This window comes from Sinocyclocheilus grahami, unplaced genomic scaffold, assembly GCF_001515645.1.
Source record: "Sinocyclocheilus grahami isolate Dianchi unplaced genomic scaffold, SAMN03320097.WGS_v1.1 scaffold654.1, whole genome shotgun sequence".
Taxonomy (NCBI): domain Eukaryota; kingdom Metazoa; phylum Chordata; class Actinopteri; order Cypriniformes; family Cyprinidae; genus Sinocyclocheilus; species Sinocyclocheilus grahami.
Window position 1 is genome coordinate 1,649,874 of NW_015505833.1, and position 22,530 is coordinate 1,672,403.

Consider the following 22,530-nt stretch of genomic DNA (forward strand, 5'->3'; position numbering starts at 1 on the left):
GACAAAAAAGGAAACCTTCAACATGATGATTTTTGGCAAGGCACTCTTCTTGACATGAAACTTTTTGGGCATTGGGTCCATTTGGGTCTAATCAAATGGTCCTGATACACTACTGGAACAAGTGCACACAGTCCTTCCTTAAGAAATAATTCTGTGTTAGTTCAGGACATAATTGATCTGAACATCTCAGGATAACACAACAGCAAATTCGAAGTGCATTAGAGGAACCAGAGGCTTCACGACTGAAGAAGCCTTGATAGTTCATCAGCAAGCACTGCACTAGAGAGCCAGCGTGGTGGACTACTTCCCTCTAAATCCATTATGTTTCCCAGCTCTTCAGCCTCTCCATCCTTCTGTGGAGAAAAACAGGCTAAAGAAAAGAAGAAAGCGAAAGACTGAATTGGATCCTCTAAAGCGAGCAGACCCTTTCGGCGTCTGCTATCCCACAATGGTTGCCGGTGTGTGCTGGCAGATGGAGGCCCTTTGATGCTTTGTTGGCTTGTTGGACATGATTGCACTCCACTCCGTTTTTGGGCTTATTAGAAAGCCTCACTCAGGGGTTACAGTCACAGCCCACAGCAGCTCCCGTCCCTCGCATTCACGCTGTGTAGTCAGTTACAGCAAAGCAAACGCACCAGACCTGACCTACAAAACACTGACATGAAAGGCCGAGGTCTCAGCCTGGAGGAGATCCAGAAGTGCAAATGTTGCAAAGCAGTTAATGAGATGCATTGAAGGAATATAAATAGCAGCCGCCACAGGAATTGCTTTCACAATGACCGTCCTAGAAACTTGAATAGTACATGTTGGCAAACAAACAGAGTCTTGTTTGTTAATCAGCCATGCACACACCAACCAAGTGGACCCTGATTGTTTGGCCATTTCATGTGAACCATGGCGCCAAAAGAGAATGGGAACATTTAATTGGAAACAAAGTAGCAAGAGTGACAAGTGGCACACTGTTTAAGAGTGTGTGAGCATTAACAAGCATCTAAATGTCCAAAGGCAACACAAAAAAAAAGAGAAGTGCACAAATAATGGCTTTAGCACACGACAAAATAAAGTGCACAGTTCTCAGGAAGCAGAAATGCAACCGAGCAACCCCAGTTACAGAACCTTGACGCTCAGGTGAATCAAATGAAAAGAAACAGGAGACCCGAGACTCAGTCTCCAGCTCTGCTCCAGAATGGACAGTATTAGGAGCTTCATGAAGCTCAGAGAGGTCCTGCTATATGTTTTGGGGTCAAGGTTTGGTGGATGGGTAAAAGTTTTTCCTGTATCTCTCAGCCCATCAATCTCTTGTGCAAGAACCTTTTGGCCCCTTTTCATGCGGTGGATCCAATTAAGGTCTGGCATGAAGCTGGAAGAAGCCACGTGCTGAGCTCGTCCTCATGGCTGAAGTGCTGGGTCAACGGCAGGTCTTGCAAGAATAGACCAAGCAAGCTTTCTCAAAAACACTGCATCAGTTTCCTATAAATTCAGTAAAATCTTTCTACTGAGCAGTATGTACCTGTGTTGTGTTTATGTATTGAGGGTGCTGTGATTGAGAGCAGTGCAGATGGACCAGTCAGGATTCTAGATGGGACTATTTCAAACTCTGTGGAGCTCAGGTTGGGACGGCCCGGCAGAATCCCCACTGAGAGTTGCTGTGCATCAGCTGGAATCAGACCTAATGAAGGGTGACCTGCCCATGTCACTCCTGACAGCACAACATCAAGTGCTTCGCATTCTGCATAGAATCTCAATCATAGACTCGAGTAAGGAATGCTTAAAAATATGAAAATGATAAATGCAAAAAGGGCCATCTCAATCAAAGACTGCATGGATTTCATGGCCATTTACAGTATATAGTCCTGTCTTTTGTAAATTTTTCAATAATGCATATTCAAACTCGTTGGAGGGAAAATTTTCTTTTTTTCTTGAGAAAGTGTAATGAGTGAATTTGAGTGTTTGAACAGAAGGCATCTCAGCCTGCATAAACCCAGATCCTAGTGTTGTCTTACGGTCACATATGCCACACGGTCTGACTGTCCACGAGCGCTTCATGTTAGATTGAGCCTGGACGTGGGAAATGCACACGAGCAGAGCTGGAACTTTCATAAAATTAATCTATTCCAGTGTACAGAAGAGACACGAGCGGTCCTTCAGCTAACTTTGCCTTCAGGTAATGTGTGATGAGAGCAGGAGCAGAGAGCAGAATTCACCATTCAAACACACACTGCCTTTCACTCCCTGTGTTTACACTTTATTCCTACCTGCACTTAAAATCGCTGCAGAACGTTTCCCAGCGGGGCTTAAATCCATTTAATTAAAAGCTACTGGATATCGCCAAACTTTGAATTAGATTGGGAAGTGTGGGTTTAGAAGGCTTTATGAGAAGAATTCACTCTCAGCAGTGAACTACTCTAATTCTAATTTCTTTGTTTGCGGAGGCTCTGAATGTGTGGGGCGGTGTAAGATCCTTCTCCCGGCGTGAAGCTGCTTTCAGAGGTGTGTATTTACACAACAGATGTACGAGTGCGCTCGGGATGAAATGAAGGTGCAAACAATGGGACGGCTCGGCTAAAATAAAAGGAGTAGGGATAAGAGACAAGGCAATCTGTGAAGGTAAACATTTACTCATTCATCCAGCATAGCAGGAGCGGGCCGCCAGCGTGCTCGTCTCTGCCCAGCGAGAGCGGAGCGGGCCGCATGTGAAGGGGAAACGTGGAGCCCGCCGGCACTGCTGTGGGTGGAGGAGGAAGAGTGTAGAGTAAGCAAGCGATCCGCCTGAAGAGCCTCCTCAGAGAGGGAAATAACCACGGCAATGTGCCATTCAATTCACAGAAATTAAACCTTTTCATTTCAGTCTCCTAGTGACAAGGAATTTAACATTTAGTAGTTTCTCTCTGAGTTTTTTATAGCTGATTCCTGAACAATGTTCTAATCAGACAATTTTACATCTTCATTTGTAAAGTAAAGAGGGTTTATTCTGGCTGTCTGTTCCATGTTCGGTCTACAGCACACAGATATATTGATCTGACAGAGGAAGAGCAGAATTACACAGATCATTCACACACTTCAGAGGGAAAGGGTTGGATATGGCATATCACCTGCATAAAACACGCCAGCGCTCACCTGTATGTATGGGTGTTTCATATTCGAACACATCTCACTGCTGAAGTCAGAATTTGAAAAAATCAGAATTCAGCTCACTGCACATACAGTACATGATCATGAACGTTAGACGAAACGCTGAACGTACAGTACATCACTCTCAGAGAACTGCAGCAGATGTGTGTAGGAGTGACGTTCTGATAGATCGTATTTATCTCACTCTGCTTATTACGAAAGGACACACACACACACGCGCACACTCTCTCTCTCTCTCTCACACACACACATGCACGCACGCACTCTCTCACACACTCACACACACACAAGCACACACGCACGCACGCACGCACTCTCTCACACACACTCACACACACACACACACACACACACACACACGAACGCCACTGATGAGAGATCAATTACAGAGAAGTGTCAGTGAGGAGCTGGCCTGCCTCATCATTTAGTCATCTATGGAGAGTTCCAGACACTAGACTGATCCAATCACTCCCTGGGTATGTGCAATTCATCCGAGAGAGTGCAGGACACGGGAAAGAATGAGGACACTGTCATTTTAATTTGTGCACAATCTATAACTTCATATTAGCACAAGACGGCTTTCACACACGCTGCTCTAGAGATCCATCCATAACAAACCTCTCCACTTCACTGTACAGCACATACAGAAGGCAACAGCAGCTTTGTCCACAGACCCACTAACACAACGAACACAGACAGAACTCAGTGAAGAACATTTCAACTGATTCCGATAGACTACGACGCTAGAATGTTTGCTAAACTAACAACTTGACACTCTCATAACCATAAACACACAAACACTCATCCTAATTCAAAAGATCTATTGTAATTAGACTCAACTATTTTTTAAGGAAGACCTTATAAGCAAGCATAAATATGCCATCAGCTTTCAGAGCAGCCGTCACATCTGTGTAGGCTATGGGACAGAGCATATCATTTAGGGAAAGTGAGGATTGGGACACAGGCCTGACTCAAAACTTCAACCTGAATCTTTAAATGGATGTCAGCGACCAGCGGCTTCATCAAATCACAGAGAAACACCAGCATCATACAAATGTATTCACACAGAAATGCTAAAAGCCATGTGACGCGCACACGGTTCATTCTGCATTAATGACTGCTGCCTTTAAGAACAGTTGGACTGAAGGGACGGGTTTGTGCGTTAACCAGCATTAAGAGAGATGAACAGCTACGAGAAAAAGTAAACACACACACACACACACTCTACATGATTATGTAAATGATAAATGTTAGACAAACCCTGCAACTGATCATCAAGCTCTTAAACCGCTTCAGTCTAGTTTGGTTAGTAGTTTGTTGTGTATCTAGCACAGTTTGAGCGGGCAGCCCTCGCTCTGAATGCTGCAGGTTTGTGAAGCAGCGCTGCTTCTGCGCGAGCCGTGTGGTTTGTTCCTCTCGCGCGGCAGCCAGACTTTCTAATTAAAGCAGCATAATGAGCTGTCTATGTGTGTTACCTGCTGGCCTCACTTCTGCGCTTTCACTCTACACTCTTTTACACTCATGGAAAGTGACCTTCGCTGGTTTTCACACACTTCTTAGAAAGCGTACGTGTCGTGTTTTTTCTTTATTTTTAAACACCTCTCTAGCGGTCACTGAGAGCAGGGTCACATTCTCACATCTCAAATCTCCATCATCTTAAAGCCAGTCTGAAGGCGTACGGTTTTTATCAGCGCTGAATTCACAGTGGCTGGCTTTCAGGCTCACGGCTACAGCCGAGGCGGCAGCAAATTCCCTCAAAAGAGCTGCATCAAAGTGTGTGAGAGTTAGGAGAGGAAAATTGAGGCATCCAGGCCAGCAGGCGTCATTAAAGAATAACAGAAGCAGAACAGATGACAGGCAGCCCTGCAAAAAATGACCCTCTTGACGAGTGCACTTCTCCCCTGGGCTCGGGCTCTTCAGGGCTGTTAAAGGTTTCTCTCATTCACAGGTGCTGGAGTAATGGACTTCATGTTAGCCTCCTGCCTGAAGTTGTCTTCCAAGCTTCCCTCAAGACCACATAATGAGCGTCGGACACTACAGACACGTTCAGCACACACATATGGACTCCTTTCTCACCAGAATTCAACTGCCGCCTGTAAAAGCGTATTTCAGCTTTCAAAGTCCAGAAGAAACCGTGAAGCACAGAGAGCGTTTGTATGTTTTTAATGAGCAGGCCAAAGCATTCTACTCTCATTTCTACTTCTTATTTTACCCTGAACCCAGATAACTTGAAAGGCAACACTGCGTAATATATTAAGACTTGTTCTTCTGCATCTTTGAGTGTATTGTGTCCTAAACCGGCAGACTTTTTCACTTGTTTTAAGTATAAACAGTAAAATAAACTGCACTCAAAAATGTTTTGTAAGCTTAATTTATCTAATGCATCCATGGTTCTGTTAATACAATTTGACTAGTTTCACCCTATTTAAATTTAAGGCAACCTTTCCACACAATTTTTGCAGTAAAGTATCTTTTGTGTATCATTAGTGTTAATTTCGTTAACGAAAACTATGACAAAAAAATGTTTGTCAACAAGGTTTTTTCCCCTGACGAAAACGAGACGATGACGAGATGATAATAAGGCCATTAAACGATAACTGAGACTAAATGAACATGCAACATTGTTGACAAAAAAAGGCAAGACTAAAATGTAGTTAAAAGAACAAAAACTTTCCCAAAACATTTTATTTTTAAAGTGGAGCCAAAACACTTCAGACTGCTGTACAAGACTCTATTACGCGAGCGTTCATGTTTGCGGTTGCCAGACATCAAGACCTCAAATCCCCCAATCAGAGCTTTTCTGTTAAACGGATACGTACGTTATTTTGCCCAGCTTTTTTTGCTTTCTGCAATCTGGCAACCATTCACACTCTGCGGAGGCGCCGTGATCTGAAACACAGACATACAGTACTGTACGAGTAAGCTAGAGTCCAGCGATCTCCGTTTGACAGGTTCTGCTTCAATGAACGCGTCATTCAGCCAGTCTGTGTTCTGTCATGGATCTCGACTGTATTCTTTGCAATAGTGGTTGCGGATGCCAGATTGTAATGTTACTTACGCAATTTATTACAACTTTATTACTTATTTAGCCTCTAATTGATATCCTGTTATAAATCTGCACACTAACGTTAGATGAGGTCAAATAAACCTTCATGCTGCAGTTTTCCTTGCAGAGAAACTGATCATGGACATCAAAAGGCCAAACCCTCAACAGTAGGCCATGTTTCTCGTGTGCTATATCCACATTTTCTGAAGTTATTAGAACTTCTGTGTGAAGAACAGAATGAAAATTATTTGCTGAATACCTCACAGTTTGTCCAAATATTCAAAAACTCTGGATTTCCATTGCAGAGGTCACAATCAGCCCATTAAATAATTAACCGCTCAAAGCAATCAGTTTACCATTTCACAAAACCCAGGAGCTGGCCGTCTCACTGGAGCTGCTGCACGCTTCATTAGCGTTCATTAGCCGCAGGAGGATAACGAGGGCAGTGTGGCTCTGGGTGCCGTGGGACGGCGGGATAGAAATATATACTTTCAATTAGCCGGCCGCCGACCGCTGTGAGAGTCGCGTTTAACCACCCGCTAACACCGCATTTAGACCGGACAGCTCATCGTCCTCCGCAAACGACCGCGGCTGGTCAACCATGTGGAAAATCGAGTCCTCTGTAGGGAGAAGGCTGAGGATCACTGGAGAGTGCACAGGAAGTTAACGCTGATTGGACGGGCTGAGAGCATACAGTATGACTTCATTTAGAAGAAACGTGCTCGACACAATCGAGCAGAGTGTCTCTCGCAGCACAGAGTACATGTGACTCTTTACCTCATACTGACTCCAGAGATGGCAAAAGTACATGCATCCTTCACTCAAGTAGAAGCGCAGATACTCTTTAAAAAGACTGGTAAAATTTTAAATATTGAACTATTTGCCATCACCTAGGCCATGTCCTAGATTGCAGGGTTATTCTGCCTCTTTTCCTTGGAAACAACTCAAAATCATTATGATGCTTTTAAAATGGCAAAATTGAGGCGAGTTATACTGTAAATTTTATTAAAATGCAATTAAAGACAATTAGAGTGCAAGCGTAATTTATACTTGTTTACCCCATGCAGGGGGCATATAACTATAAGTCATTAGAAATGTCTAAGGTTTTGTCAGGAAATCTTATGCATCCACTGAAAGAAAAAATAACTCCTGTACACTGGAGATAAATGTATGGATATGCATGTTTACTTCCAATTTCTTTAGAGAAAAGTGTTATTTTTCCAATCTTTCTCCAAAATAGGGTGCTGTGAGCATTAGTAAGTGCACACACAATGTAATGTCGGTTTCACTCAGTCTGGTAGCCGGAGGGCAGAAACTCCACAAGTGAGACTCACGGGAGTGACAGAACTGAAGACGCTCCAGGAAATCCCTCATATGGACAAAGACATCCAGCTTTCACTGTAGCTGAATAACATACAGGTAGAGACGTTTTACCTGATGAAACCTCAATACAATAAACATACGAGTGTTCTTCAAGCCATCTCAGGTACTTTTTATAAAAATCTATCACTGTATAGAATACTACAAAATAGCTTGATTTCTGCCTCATTCTCTGATATGAAAGCATGTCAGATCGCAAAAGGAAGTTATTTCAAACACTCGACAGATTAAGTGAATTTGGACTAAATACATGTCACTGAATGCTCTCTTTGTTTGAGAACAGGTTTGTAAACAGGCTCACACATACTGCAAAACCGTCCTCCATCCATTCCACACAAACCTGAGACTGAAACGGTTAAACTGAACGTGTCTATGATCACGTGTGACATCTAGAGCTCAGAATGAGTCTGAAATATAGTGTCCCCTGATGACACGTCATGTATGTGTGCTTCATTAACAAATAAATCCATCTGACTTGACATTTAGACACATGACAGCCCACTGGACCAGCTACAATAACCAGTGTGAGTCTAAGACTCATGATTATCTGATGTTATTTAAGGGCTGAAAGGTCAAGCAGGCATTGAATTTGGTCTGATTCTGGTTCAGAAACAACAAACGAAAGCTTTATTATCCATGACATTTCCAGCATGCAGCTCTGTCGTAACTAATGCGTACAACAAAGCTTTCATTAATACATGCGAATCGATCGCTGACCCGCTCATTAACGACAACACAAGCTCTTATTTGTTCTGAGCTTTGGTATCAATTCAAAGGATAAACAAAGATGAGGGTAAGGCCTCATGTCCACCAAAGTGTTTTTAGCCAGCTGAAAACAGCCAGCTGTGAGCGCTTGAGAGCGCAGTGTTTTTTTCAGCTGAGATGCTTTTGTATGATACGGAATATCCGCTGAAGTAATATGGCAGAAGCATCACGAATGAAATGTTTCTCCAAACCTTATTTTTCATAATACTATGGCAGTCCGGCAATCCGTTCAGACCTCAGTTTGACACGTCAACACTACATGTGACTGATGATGGTCTGCTGGATGATTCCCATTCAAATCAGCACCGAGAAACCTGCTCAGCTGGCTGTCATCAGATGTTCACGGGCCATTACGCTATAATAACAGTCTTTAAATTGTTTAAAACCGAATTCAAGAATAATAAGCACACATAATGCTTTAAGTGAGTGCATAATTTGTAAACAGAAACAGACATCTAGATTGACTATAACGTAAGTGGCGTTTGCTTGTGTAATGTGATGCCAGAGCGTTCAGTGCAGATCCTCTCGTCTCCAGATAATATCAATATACCCCAAAACAACAAAACTGCTGATGATTTCTGTGTGAGGAGTAGCGCAGGTGAAATGAGACGAAGGTTCATCACTCCAGAACACCGAGACGAGAGCGACGCGCTCCTGCAGAGTTCTATGCTGGAGACTGACGGAGCCACAGAACGCCTGTTAACACTAAAGAGTGTGCGAAGGCAGTCAGATTCATCCCTGGAGATCCAGTTTCCACACTGAGGTACAGTGTTACTGACACACACACCACCTGTTGCTCGAGGCCTTTTCAGCTCATTTGATGAATGAGAAAAACAATCGTCGTTCTGCAAATGAATTTCACACTCCAAGCACACACATGTGCGCCTATTGTTAGAGAAGCCGTTGACACACCTGAACACACATGTAAAAGTGTGCAAGTGCTCTCACACAATCACACAGAGCTTTGGAAAGTGAAGCCACAGTTAGAAATGATCCCCAGAGAGCCCGTGGGTGAAAGGAGCGCCTCTCGTCACTTACGCTCATCAACACGTCACTGGAGATCCAGCAGTCTCATCGGTGTCTCGTTCCTCTTTAAATGAGGCGTCTGCTTATTTCTTCATCTTCTACCCTGCAGGTGCTCCACAGTCGATTCCTCCGGGGCTCGAGATCCAGGTTCAAACAGCTCTCGCTCTCAAAGTTCCTGCTCCAATGTCAATGTTTTAAAACAGGTGTGAGGTTTGAACACACACCTTACTGGCACGAGTTCTCACTCGTTGATTAAAGGGTTTTACTGCATGATGGGGAAAGTTTGACATCTGCATAAAAAGTGTGGAACATTTTAACTTTTAACAACAGAAAAAATGGTTGTGGAAGACACTTAGGTCTCTGCTGTGATATATGGAAACATCTAGGTGAGACTTATTGATTTTTTGTTTTTCACTTGCCATAAAAAAATTCTTGTCTCACTACAACTGCAGACAGCGTCCGCTCACTGAGCGTCTCACACTGGATCCAGTCAGTGAATCTGAATGAACACAATCTCAGAGTTAGGATGCACTGGTTTGACCAGTCTGTCCTGAATCAATGTCATGCAGGTGTTGCACTGATATAGTGATTGCCAACATTGTCAATAATTGAAAGAAAACAAGCTGACAAAATGATTTGGTTATTATCCAAGATTTTGTTATAATATAGAACAAAGTCAGATTTACAAGCTATTTTAAAGCCCAGTAATTTTTGACCAGGAATACCAAATTAGGTAAATGATTTTCAGCAGCACAAGAGTTAAGCAACATAAAAGCTAAAATCAAAAGCACAGGCCACGCAATGGCGCTCAATCAGTCCTGGCTGCTGACGCGAGGCACCAGCAGCCCCTCACGGGTCCGGTTCAGCACAGTTGGCCCAGCAGATGGACTGTCAACAGAGACGGGCCGGCCCACCCGCAGATGAGCCACGGAGTGTGGAGAGCTGGAGGACGGAGAAGAGCGGAGCCGTGATGCATCCTACCAGCCTGTGTCTGGCGCATACGTGCCATTTCATGCTGATTTAGCATCAGTCTGGTGTGAATATATCAGGAGAAGAGAACACACAGGACTTATCTCTGGTCAGAAGACAGGGATGACTTCCAGAACCACCTTGGCATGCCCAGTCCTGCAGGTGGAGAGCTGGGGGAGCAGGTGAAAGACTACTGGCACGACCACTACACCACCTGGAGGAGCCAGACCCTCGCTGGGCCTCAGAAGAGCAAACACAGCCAGAACCACGAGAGAGAGATACGCCTGAGGGAACGGTGAAGCTGTGATGCGCTGAAGGTCTGTGCCAGCGGCCCGTAAACACCACCGAAACAACAGCAGGGAATCTGAGAGCTCCTTCCTCAGAGGCAGGAGGTTTTCAGGTCCAGTTTCAAAGACGTCACGGAGCACAAGCAAGCTTAAACAAACCGCTGCAACAAAAACTGAACAAACAGCAGAACCTCCAGATCGGCGCACCGCGCTTAACTCCTGAGCTCCTTCAGCAAATGAGCTCCACACAAACCAGAACCCCGTCTACAATCACGAGAGCCGAATCGACACTCAGACGGCTCACTAAAAGCACACAAGAGATAAGAGAGTACCTGAGTCTGTTTGCTTTAGACGCAGTGAATCAATGTGTGAGGAATAATCACAACTCACTCTCAGTCTCGCGGTGATCTTTGCAACCTTTCCAATTATACAGAATCAACTGACCCGTGGACCCATAAAAATCACACTCACAGAGGTAAATTTGCAGGCGTGATGGAATAAATGCAAATGGAATAAAAAGGCAAAGCCTTTCTGAAAATATGAAATCATTAAATTCATCTTCAGCATAGCCTGGCTTTCAATTATGGCAGGCTATTTCCCCGGGGTGTGTGCTGCTGCATCTCCTGTGCTCCGTGTTTGATCATTCTCTCTGCCACCGCAGCATATTTCTGCTCTAACACTGTCGGATGGAGCGCAAGAACACTTTTAAGAAAACACCCAGAGGAAGGTGAGTGTAGGACGATCAGTCCACAAAGGGCAGATCTTCCCACAGGACGTCATTAGCTGTGTGTCCTTTCTAAAGTCTGGAGACGGCAGACCTCTACCTGCTGCCTGATTTGTATGCGGCGGGGTCGTGTCTGGCCCACCATAACGTGAATTAAATGCAGGAGATGAGCTCCTACGTGACCCCGCATTTCCCATGGCAGGAGCCAAGCGTGGGGACCAGAGAAACAGATACGGGTCCCCGGGGGCTGTGGAACAGCAAGACCTCACAGTATGAAATTAAATTAAATGTCAATTTGGTTTATCTTTGAACTTTACAGCAATTAGACCTCAAGTCCAAAGGCCACAAGCACTTTCATATTGGAAAACAAATGCTAACAGTAACTCACAGAGGAGCAGTGTGAGATTAATTAAATCATGTAAAAATGACGGAGAGAGTTCAAGCGAGATCTGGCCTTTTGACGGATCACTTTGAGACTAACCGTGGTTTCCTATGAACTTTTACATGCTAAATGACTCAACTTCATTTGGAAAGTCCTATGGAAGCAGGACTGAGGCATTCATGAAATAAAATATTCGCCAGCAGTAAGTTTGTGTTTCGCGTTCATGAGACAAAACATACTCTAAATGTGTGCTCCCATTGACTCTCATTCAATCACCAACTCTCACTGAAGTTCACTGTTACTGGAAATCTGTCAGCCTCTTAACATCTAACATCTCAGCCATTTTGCCATTAGCCATCTTCCAACAAATATCCTCTCTTCAAAATCAAGCCTTTAAAGCAGGGGTGGCCACAGTCCTGCAGAGTTCAGATCCAACCCTAACAAACACACCTGAGCAAGCTAACCAAGGCCTAAGGGTTACTAGAAAGCTACAGGCAGGTGAGATTTTATCAGGGATGGAGCAAAACTCTGCAGGGCTGATGTTGGCCACCCCTGCTTTAAAGTTATGACAGCAGCAATTCTCAACATGCAAATCAACTCACAGGCAAACCCTGCACTCCTTATGCCTGCAATGCTTAACCTAGAGTTCATGTGATATCCATTACAATTACATGCTGAGTCAACACATCATGCTTCAATACAGAGAACAACCACTCTATGGATTTAAATGCTCAAGTGACGCTGCTTTGAACTGAATAAAGTAATTGACTCATAGACGTGTTGACTTCTCAGCTCTCTGTGCTCAACAGCTCTATTCAGGACAAAGCTGTCAAACACACACGTGTCCCTCTGCGCTCGGGGAATGAAAGGGCCATGAAGATGGTCCCGACATGTGTGTCAGCTCTCTGTGTGTTTCTTTTGCATACTGCTGTTTACTCACCTGTGCTCATGAAGCATGTGTAACGTGGGATCGAGTTTCACCGTTGCTCTGACATGCTAAAAGAAAGCCCTCAATAACAGCCTTTAGTCTTCACTCTCTCTGCACTGAGCAGCAGGAGGAGGCTCATCTCATCCACTCCTGCGCATCAACATGTGTTTCTCACTGCATGCTTTCAGTTATAAATCAGATGCTCTCGACCACCACTCACTGCTCCGCTGCGGCTGATGTTGGCAGCATGGCTGGACTTACCATTGGCCTTGACTGGGCTGTAGCCCATGGGAACCGCATTGTAGGGGGCCCCGCCTTTACCTGTTTACGTTTGTTTGATTTGTTCAGTTATATGCCAGTCAGAAATTATTATCAACATTTCCACTGCGCACACAAGGGCTAACAGCTTCCAACTGTGACATTTGAGGCCATAATCAAACAGCATAAACTGGTATTTATGATTATTTCACATAGGAGGAGGACACACATATTGATTAATTTGTGATCACATGGCTACTTTAAACAGCTGCATTAAGCCTTTAGCCCAAAAGTGCACACATTTAGAAAGATAATGATAAATTCTCATATGTTCATACCTCATTTCTTTACTGAGGATGATTCTATATTATATTAGTGTTCCACTAACTAATGTGATCTGAAGAGTTTTGAGCGTCTCACTGCCATCACACATAGCGGGGCAGAAATGTCATCAAAACGATTAAAAAATAAATAAATAAAAATAGCCATTTAATGAGTTTCTGTTTTATAGCTTATGATATAGGAGTTGGCCTATCGCACAAACAAGAGTCCTGTTTTTCAGAATATCTGCACGATCGCAAATGTACAAACCCAATTCCAAAAAAGTTGGGACACTGTACAAATTGTGAGTAAAAAAGGAATGGAATAATTTACAAATCTCATAAACTTATATTTTATTCACAATAGAATATAGATAACATATCAAATGTTGAAAGTGAGACATTTTGAAATGTCATGCCAAATATTGGCTCATTTTGGATTTCATGAGAGCTACACATTCCAAAAAAGTTGGGACAGGTAGCAATAAGAGGCCGGAAAAGTTAAATGTACATATAAGGAACAGCTGGAGGACCAATTTGCAACTTATTAGGTCAATTGGCAACATGATTGGGTATAAAAAGAGCCTCTCAGAGTGGCAGTGTCTCTCAGAAGTCAAGATGGGCAGAGGATCACCAATTCCCCCAATGCTGCGGCGAAAAATAGTGGAGCGATATCAGAAAGGAGTTTCTCAGAGAAAAATTGCAAAGAGTTTAAAAGTTATCATCATCTACAGTGCATAATAATATCCAAAGATTCAGAGAATCTGGAACAATCTCTGTGCGTAAGGGTCAAGGCCGGAAAACCATACTGGATGCCCGTGATCTTCGGGCCCTTAGACGGCACTGCATCACATACAGGAATGCTACTGTAATGGAAATCACAACATGGGCTCAGGAATACTTCCAGAAAACATTGTCGGTGAACACAATCCACCGTGCCATTCGCCGTTGCCGGCTAAAACTCTATAGGTCAAAAAAGAAGCCATATCTAAACATGATCCAGAAGCACAGGCGTTTTCTCTGGGCCAAGGCTAATTTAAAATGGACTGTGGCAAAGTGAAAAACTGTTCTGTGGTCAGACGAATCAAAATTTGAAGTTCTTTTTGGAAAACTGGGACGCCATGTCATCCGGAATAAAGAGGACAAGGACAACCCAAGTTGTTATCAGCGCTCAGTTCAGAAGCCTGCATCTCTGATGGTATGGGGTTGCATGAGTGCGTGTGGCATGGGCAGCTTACACATCTGGAAAGGCACCATCAATGCTGAAAGGTATATCCAAGTTCTAGAACAACATATGCTCCCATCCAGACGTCGTCTCTTTCAGGGAAGACCTTGCATTTTCCAACATGACAATGCCAGACCACATACTGCATCAATTACAACATCATGGCTGCGTAGAAGGATCCGGGTACTGAAATGGCCAGCCTGCAGTCCAGATCTTTCACCCATAGAAAACATTTGGCGCATCATAAAGAGGAAGATGCGACAAAGAAGACCTAAGACAGTTGAGCAACTAGAAGCCTGTATTAGACAAGAATGGGACAGTATTCCTATTCCTAAACTTGAGCAACTTGTCTCCTCAGTCCCCAGACGTTTGCAGACTGTTATAAAAAGAAGAGGGGATGCCACACAGTGGTAAACATGGCCTTGTCCAAACTTTTTTGAGATGTGTTGATGCTATGAAATTTAAAATCAACTTATTTTTCCCTTAAAATGATACATTTTCTCCGTTTAAACATTTGATATGTCATCTATGTTGTATTCTGAATAAAATATTGAAATTTGAAACTTCCACATCATTGCATTCTGTTTTTATTCACAATTTGTACAGTGTCCCAACTTTTTTGGAATCGGGTTTGTACAATAAACAAGTTACTGAGTAACTTTCAGACACAAAATTCAGTTTTGCTCCATCAAAAAGAAAACAGAAGAAACCGCAGAGCCGCTGTGTCTCCGAGCAACACGTGTTCTGTTCCTCAGCGTTACACAGACCAGTGAATGATTCAATCAGATTGTAAGTACAGTCGTTTGCGAAGTTAAATGCATTAGCATTTTAAACGAATCAATGATTAAAGTATTCAACTCACTCAATAAGTCAGTCACTTGCTGCCACCTACTGGCAGTTGTAGTTTCATATTTAAAAAAATAGCTTATTTAATTTTTTTGATATTTCTACAATTAAATGTTACATTGAAACGTAACAACATATGCAGAATCCATCTATGGATTTTGTTGATAGTGATTTAATTTGATTGTTAATAATAGCCAACATGCCTTTTTATTTGGATTTAATTTATTGATTAAATTTACGAATCTGACATAAGTGGACACAGAAATGACAAAAGCTTTTTATAACATTAATACATCTCTGGCTTTTTTTGCTCGGTGTTATTTCAGGGTTTTGATCTCTCAACTGAGAGAACACATCCTGTTTATTGTATTATAATGACTATTTAATATTACATCTAAACTTTGACTAGTGTAGACATGTTGCATATTAATTGTACTATATATGAACCTAAAAAACATATTTATTTTTTTGTTTATTTTGTGTTACTCCATAATGATGTTCTAGTTAAGGGCATTTGTAGTGTATAGGTATAGGGCCCAAACATAACCTCAAGCCCAGGGGCCCCCGGCCCCCTAAGTCCTGCCCTGATTGGCAGTGAAACGGTCAGTGCAGAGGTCAGTTGGGTGAGCAGTGACTTTGTGTTCTTCACTGGTCTCACACTGGGCTCTCTAACACTCTCCTGAGCGCATCATCCGCCTGACTCATCTGTCCATGTCTCTGGAGAAGCTCTACTGGATGAACCCACACGAGTGAGCTCAAGATGAGCAGGCACTGAGCTCAACCCTACTAATGAAATGAACATGGTCGCAGACAGCTAACAAACAAACTCAACCGCTAGTAAAGAATAATCAAAGGAAATATGATTTAAACCTCAAACTACAGTGGTCCAATGCTAGAGCCTTATGGCACACCAAGATAAACAACGCTTTTGTACAAATCAGAAGAAAAAAAACAAGTTTTCTCTGACAAAGCTCAGTGCACTTGATGGGTCCAGACAAGGTCCAGCAGTCATTATCACTGTGGTCGTCTCTGACCAGCTCATCCTGCTCCAGCACAGCATCACACAATCTCTTCTGGGCTAAACTGATCAAGGAAAGGGAACTATTAGCTGCTGCTTTCAAATGGAAGCTTTATTACTGCCAACTTGCTGGGACACGGCAGGAGCAGCTGATGTGTGAAGATGTCTGACACTTTCACATGCAAACACACAATGATCAGTATCATTTCTCTTTCAAAAACGGCTGAAGTCTGTATTACATCTGCTAAACGTCCCTCAAAGATTTAGTTTTGATGTTTCATGAGCCTTTGAATGAGAAATTATGATTTCATGAGCCTTTGAATGTTTATATGATACATATGTAGATACATAGGTTCTGTTCTACTTTAGTAAACCGAATAACTGTCAGGTTTAGTAGTACAAAACCAAAGTAATCACTGCACTCGTCCAGTAGGTCCAGGGGCTTCTCACTGTATTAATAATAATAATAATAATAATAAAAAATCTCGAAGTTGTAAATAAAACAAAGATCACGGTGGTATATTTTGAAAGAAAACATTATTCCAGTGCTCTACTTTAAAATGTTATGTTTAATGTTTATGTTACTTCCCATTTCTTTGTAATTATTTGTGAAATTTGCTAGACATTTCTGAGTGAAAACTGTTTCAAATTATTAGTAATATTAAGGTCCACATGTTAATGATCTCCACTCTGGAAATATCTTATAGAGTACTTTTTTTTTTTTTAACACAATGACAGCCACGGTTCAATTAATCAGATACATGTATCCTTCAGTGGCTGTCATTAAGACACATCCTTATAAGAGATTTCTAGAGTGCAGATGTCTTCTGTATGGACAGGTTTGGTGATATTTCTAGAAAGATCAGGTGAGACAGTGCAGTCAGTGGGTATGAACAGCTCACTACATTACTATGAAATAACTGTTTATGTATCTCTGAGACAGAGACAACACAACACACATCAGGTTATTCCAGTTACAACTGACAGATGACACAAGTTCAACAATGTAGAATAGAGAAACTTCTGCGTGTGTTACATCTGAGTGTGATTTCAGCGCCACTAGTGTCACTAAAGTGAACTGCAACAAATGTCCTGATCACACCATTGGCTGAGTTATTTTATTTTTTTAATAAAAGCATTGGGGAACCTGTGGATGTGTTATATTGTCAATTTGTCCCTCTGTTTCTCTTTAGAAAAGACTATATTCATTATAAAACACAACCTCAGTTCTATTGTTTCATATTCTAGCAGATGTTTATCAGTGTCTGATTGTTTTCTGGAGGCTCTATTATCATAGTTTGTCCCGTCTAATCGATATGCACAACTGCCAAAATCTCTCTATATTGTAATCATAATGATCACACTTGTAATAATCGCTTTAATGGGCTTCTGCCTGAAATTAATTCATGCTAGCTAACTGTATGATTCTATTATCTTGAACTGTTCATTTGTGAAATGGCCATTACTTGGACACATTCACTTCTGATAACAGATCACTCTAAATTGTAATGTAGACATGCATTTTCTGTAAAGCTGCTTTGAAATGATGTGCATTGTGAAAAGCGCTATACAAATGAATTTGAATTGAACGTTTGTTGTGATGTCATCAGCCAATCTATGTACACATGACGTCATATTCCAGCCACTGACAGACATCACTGTCCAGGTATGACCTCCTCAGCACAAACAGATCAATGTTTTAAAGCACAAACGGTAAGCGAACAATAGCAAAAGAGGTACATGCATTTCATTTAAATAAAGTCCCTTGAACCTGCATACTGACGTACATTTTGAGGTCATCATTCCTCAGTCCCACAGCCTGTTTTATTAAGTTAGGAGCTATAAATACAAATAAAGTTTGAGAATTAACCTGCGCTAGTCAGCAGATGAGCATAGCAATGGCACTTCATGACCGAAAGTCTGCCGACCCCTGTCTGAAAGCATTGCTCTTTTTAGAGAACCCTTTAAATAACTCATCTAAAGAGGTCTGTCCACATTAAAGCAGGAAAACAAAGTACTTCAACACAGAAGTAATGACACACATCTCCTGTAGAAGAGACGGTTCCCCGTCCATCTCATGTTTCATCCCTCGGGGGAAACAAACTCCCATCCCACACTCGACACACCCAGAACCGGTTCCACAGATTACAGCTCTCGCTCAGGCAGAAAACAGAGTGGAGCATGTGCGTCACAGTCAGTGTCCACCAGCCATTTATTATACAATAGTGAGGATGTGTGTGTGTGTGTGAGTGTGAGTGTCTGTGTGTGTGAGTGTGTGTGAGTGTGTGTGAGTGTGTGTGAGAGTGTGTGTGTGTGTGTGTGTGTGTGTGTGTGTGTGTGTGTGTGTGTGTGTGTGTGTGAGTGTGTGTGAGTCTGTGTGAGAGTGTGTGTGTGTGTGTGTGTGTGTGTGTGAGTGTGAGTCAGCGTTTGACAAAACACAATGACTCATATCAAACAGATTAAGGAGATGGATGGTGACAGTCGACGAGAGGCGGAGAGACTCTAATCCAGCCGGAATCAGAGCGGAGGCGGCGGGAAGGCGTGTGGCGGGATCCGGCGCGGGACGAACACAGAGTCTCGGGACACAAACAGCATGAGTCAGAGCGGCATGTGAGCGGAGTGTGTGTCAGACAGCGGGAAACCCCGCCAGTTTAGACGAGAGCGAGCGCCAAAACCTTCCCTTCTCTATCTCTGCCTCACGGGACCCTGATCCCGCGCCGCTCTCCGCTCCCATCAGCACAAGTGAAACATTATCCTCACCTCAGTTTCACTGCAGTTAAGAACTACACACACGGCTCAACCTGCGTCAGGAAAAGCAGCAGGAATTGTCCCTACACTAAAAACAATGTTGTATTCTAGGGGGAAAAAAAGGTAAACAGACCGCCGTGACGTCAAATTCTGGAAGACTAGTTCAATCATTAGGTCTGTGGTAAATATAAATTGACGATACTTGGATGTTTTGCTGTACAAGATAAATTACACACCCAAATTCTGAAGACATGAAGACATTTTATTTTTAAACCATATGTTTGTAGTAAGTTTGGTTTTTGAGTGTGTGCGGTTAACACTGTACAGCAAAACCTCCAAGTGCCTTTAACCACACACCTTATGTTACTCATGAATAGAAAACCCATAGGAAAATCTCGGGACTGAATTACTCTTTCAGGTTTTGAAAGGAAGAAGAAACACTCCCATTATCTTTCGTTGTTGTTGTCCAGTCAAAGTCTTCTGTTCACTCTTCTACACACAAAGGCATTAAATGAAAGACAGGCACATCACAGATGAACACGGCTTTCGTTCTGGGTCTCTCCACACAGCAGAAGAAATCCTTTCCTCCATCAAGAGCTCGGCAGAAGCTGTTATAAGAGAGAAATACATCCGAAGGAAAATACTAAATGATTTGGCGGCGGCTGTGGCGATTGGACTGATCAAAAACGATGGATAATGACTGAAATGTGTTCCGTGATCAAGCAGAGAATCAGAGCTTAAACATCAACAGGACCAAGGACCGTGAGATCACAGTACAGAGAAACATAATGACTAACTACAAATACAGTATCACCTGTGAAGCTGTTTGTCTAGTGAAGAGAGAGAGAGTCTGTAAACATCAGCCGTGACTCTCTCCATCACCGCATCTGCTCGCTCACACACGCTTCAACAGCGCTCAGAGCAATTAAAGCGTGAAACCAGCCTCTTCACTCTCATCTCGATCACCAGCAGCATCTGATTCAGAGAGCAAGTGATGACAGATATTAATAAATGACCACGATGCCACAGAAGTATTGTGGCAGATCAAAAATGACAGATGTTCTCCTGTTCTTGCCCTCCGACCTGCACATGGCCAACGGCACTGACTGATATCTCTATAAAAGTTTACATTCAAATATTTCTCATATTACATTAAAAGAGTTATCAAATATTTTAATTTGGCATTTATATTATCAGAGCATCACATTTATATTATCAAGCTCAAACCCTCGAGGTTTATTATCATTTGTAAACTAAAGACAAACACTTTGCACATCCAGAGATAAATGAGGACTTTAGAGAATAAATTAAAGCGAATGAACAAAATAAAGAGCGCATGAATCGATAAATGTTCACCCCCCCCCACCCCAACAATCTTGAAGTCATGAAACAAGTCTAAAATATATATTTTTGCCTTTAACGCCTGTGTAATCCATTAAGTCGGACTCAGACCACACAGAACATCTGCTGAACAGATTCGTGGTCTCACGTTATCAGAGCTTCTCAACACTGATCTCCATCCAAACTCAAGCATTTACAGGACTTTATTTACCAGGTTTATTAGGGGAAAACCTGTGTGGAGTGGACAGAGATCTCAAAGTGATTAATCCCTTTAATTGCAGACTCATGCTTCAAAACGCTTCCAGATGCCCACGCTGGGGTCAGAGGTTATCAGCCTCCGGCTCGAGGTGAGAGAGACTTCTGACAAGAGCAGCAGAGAGAGGAGTTTGAGCTGATCAGGTGGTCAGAAAGCTGAATGTGAGGGTCTCTGACGGAGTGAAGAGCCTCTGTGGTCTCTTTGAGAACATCCCATCAGAGATATTCTCACGTCATCACTCGTTCCTCATGTTTACACTCCTTCAGGACTTCACGGTGAACTCAGATGCGCTCTTCTGAGGGGTGACCACACACACTGACCTCGGCCTCGTTTCCATCAGATCCCACAGATTTAAGGGTCTACAAAGGAGGCACCTTCACACCGGCACACGCAGATTCATGTACTTCACGAGATGACGCTCATTTCCTGAGGTCTGCAGCATAATAGTATTCGCAGTAAATAATGCATTCAAATAACATCTGAAAAGAGAAAGTCTATTTTCTGAAATGAGCTATTAGGATCAAACGCTGCACTGGAATCATAGCTGCTGCCGGTGGGCTTCACCAACACACAGAGAAGCTCGGAAACACCTTTAATGACTTCTCTGTGATATTACCGCAGCAGCAGACTCATCTCGAGTCCACTTACTGCACATTATCACTGCATTCATCAAACGCTAGTGTCATTAGCCCTGCTCTCCAGACTGGAGTTCAAATCACTTTAATTTAGCGTGAGAGAAGGTGATTGTAATAGTTCGGCTTTCAGGAGTCCTACTCGGCGAGGCTTAAACAGCTCTCAGACAGAATGACAGGCCGCCGGAGCTGATGACTTCAGATTGGGGAAACTGTATTATAATGCCTCTTGGGAAGTTCAGAGGAAGCAGGATAAATGGGGTTTGTTGGCAACACGGATATGAAAAGAGAAGTTTGCGGGTTCTTAAGCAGGAGCCAATGATCGTGTCATCCATATGATGAGGCTCGCTCACTCACTCACTCACTCACTCACTCACTCACTCACTCACTCACTCACACACTCACACACTCACACACTCACACACTCACACACTCACACACACACACACAGCTGCTTTAGCCATAGCGTGATCACTTACTATCACTGTAGAAACACTGATCCGACCGATCACACGCCTTACCTGAATCAACAGCACATCCACACCTGATCATCAGCATCTGACGACACCTGAGTCACTATAGAGACACACACACGCCAGTCTGTCTCTTTCTCTCGGACACTTTCACTGCTGGCGTTGAACACAATCCCAGCGCTCAAAGCTCTCAGTACAGATGCATCTGTCTGCTCATTACTTTGATGCACTTACAAGCGATCAAACAGTGATGAACATCTGGATTGAAGCTCAGAGAGCGAGACGTTTCTCACTCTATTGTAAAGCACAAGCATCGATATCTGACTGACCCCGGTCACGTCCTCCATTTATACACGTGTTTCAGCTTTTCAGACTCATCGATTTGCTCTGCAACAAATGCACTCCAGAACAATAATCATAAACGGTAATGAAGAGCTTATCAAACTCATAAAAACTGGCATTTGCAAAATGTCAAGATTTAATCTATACTATTGAGTGTAGTGTGCACTTCATCCACCGTTACCCAGCATTCAACACACGGATGACAAACACATCGGTCGAATCCCAATCTTCTCTGTGTTCATCGGTAGAGACGGGAAGGTTCCTGCAGGACTCACCTCTGCTGGAGGAAGTCTGTGACGCTTCTGAAGTCTGCGCAGCAGTACTCTCTCTTCATGTCCATCAGCACGCTGTCAGACGCAGACTGCACCGGCACGTGGAGGAAGGCGTAGACCCGCGGGTGCTGCAGGATCCGGACCATCTCCTGAGGAACAA

General features: G+C 43.0%; 1 protein-coding gene across 1 annotated transcript in view; it reads right to left on the reverse strand.

Moving 5' to 3' along the window:
- The window catches only part of cdkal1 (CDK5 regulatory subunit associated protein 1-like 1), a 237,792-nt gene that overhangs the window by 51,988 nt on the left and 163,274 nt on the right, over window positions 1–22,530 (reverse strand). Inside the window, exon 9 of the mRNA XM_016242314.1 lies at window positions 22,374–22,519. Within this exon, the coding sequence (XP_016097800.1) occupies window positions 22,374–22,519 (146 nt within the window). The remainder of the gene's footprint in view (window positions 1–22,373; window positions 22,520–22,530) is intronic.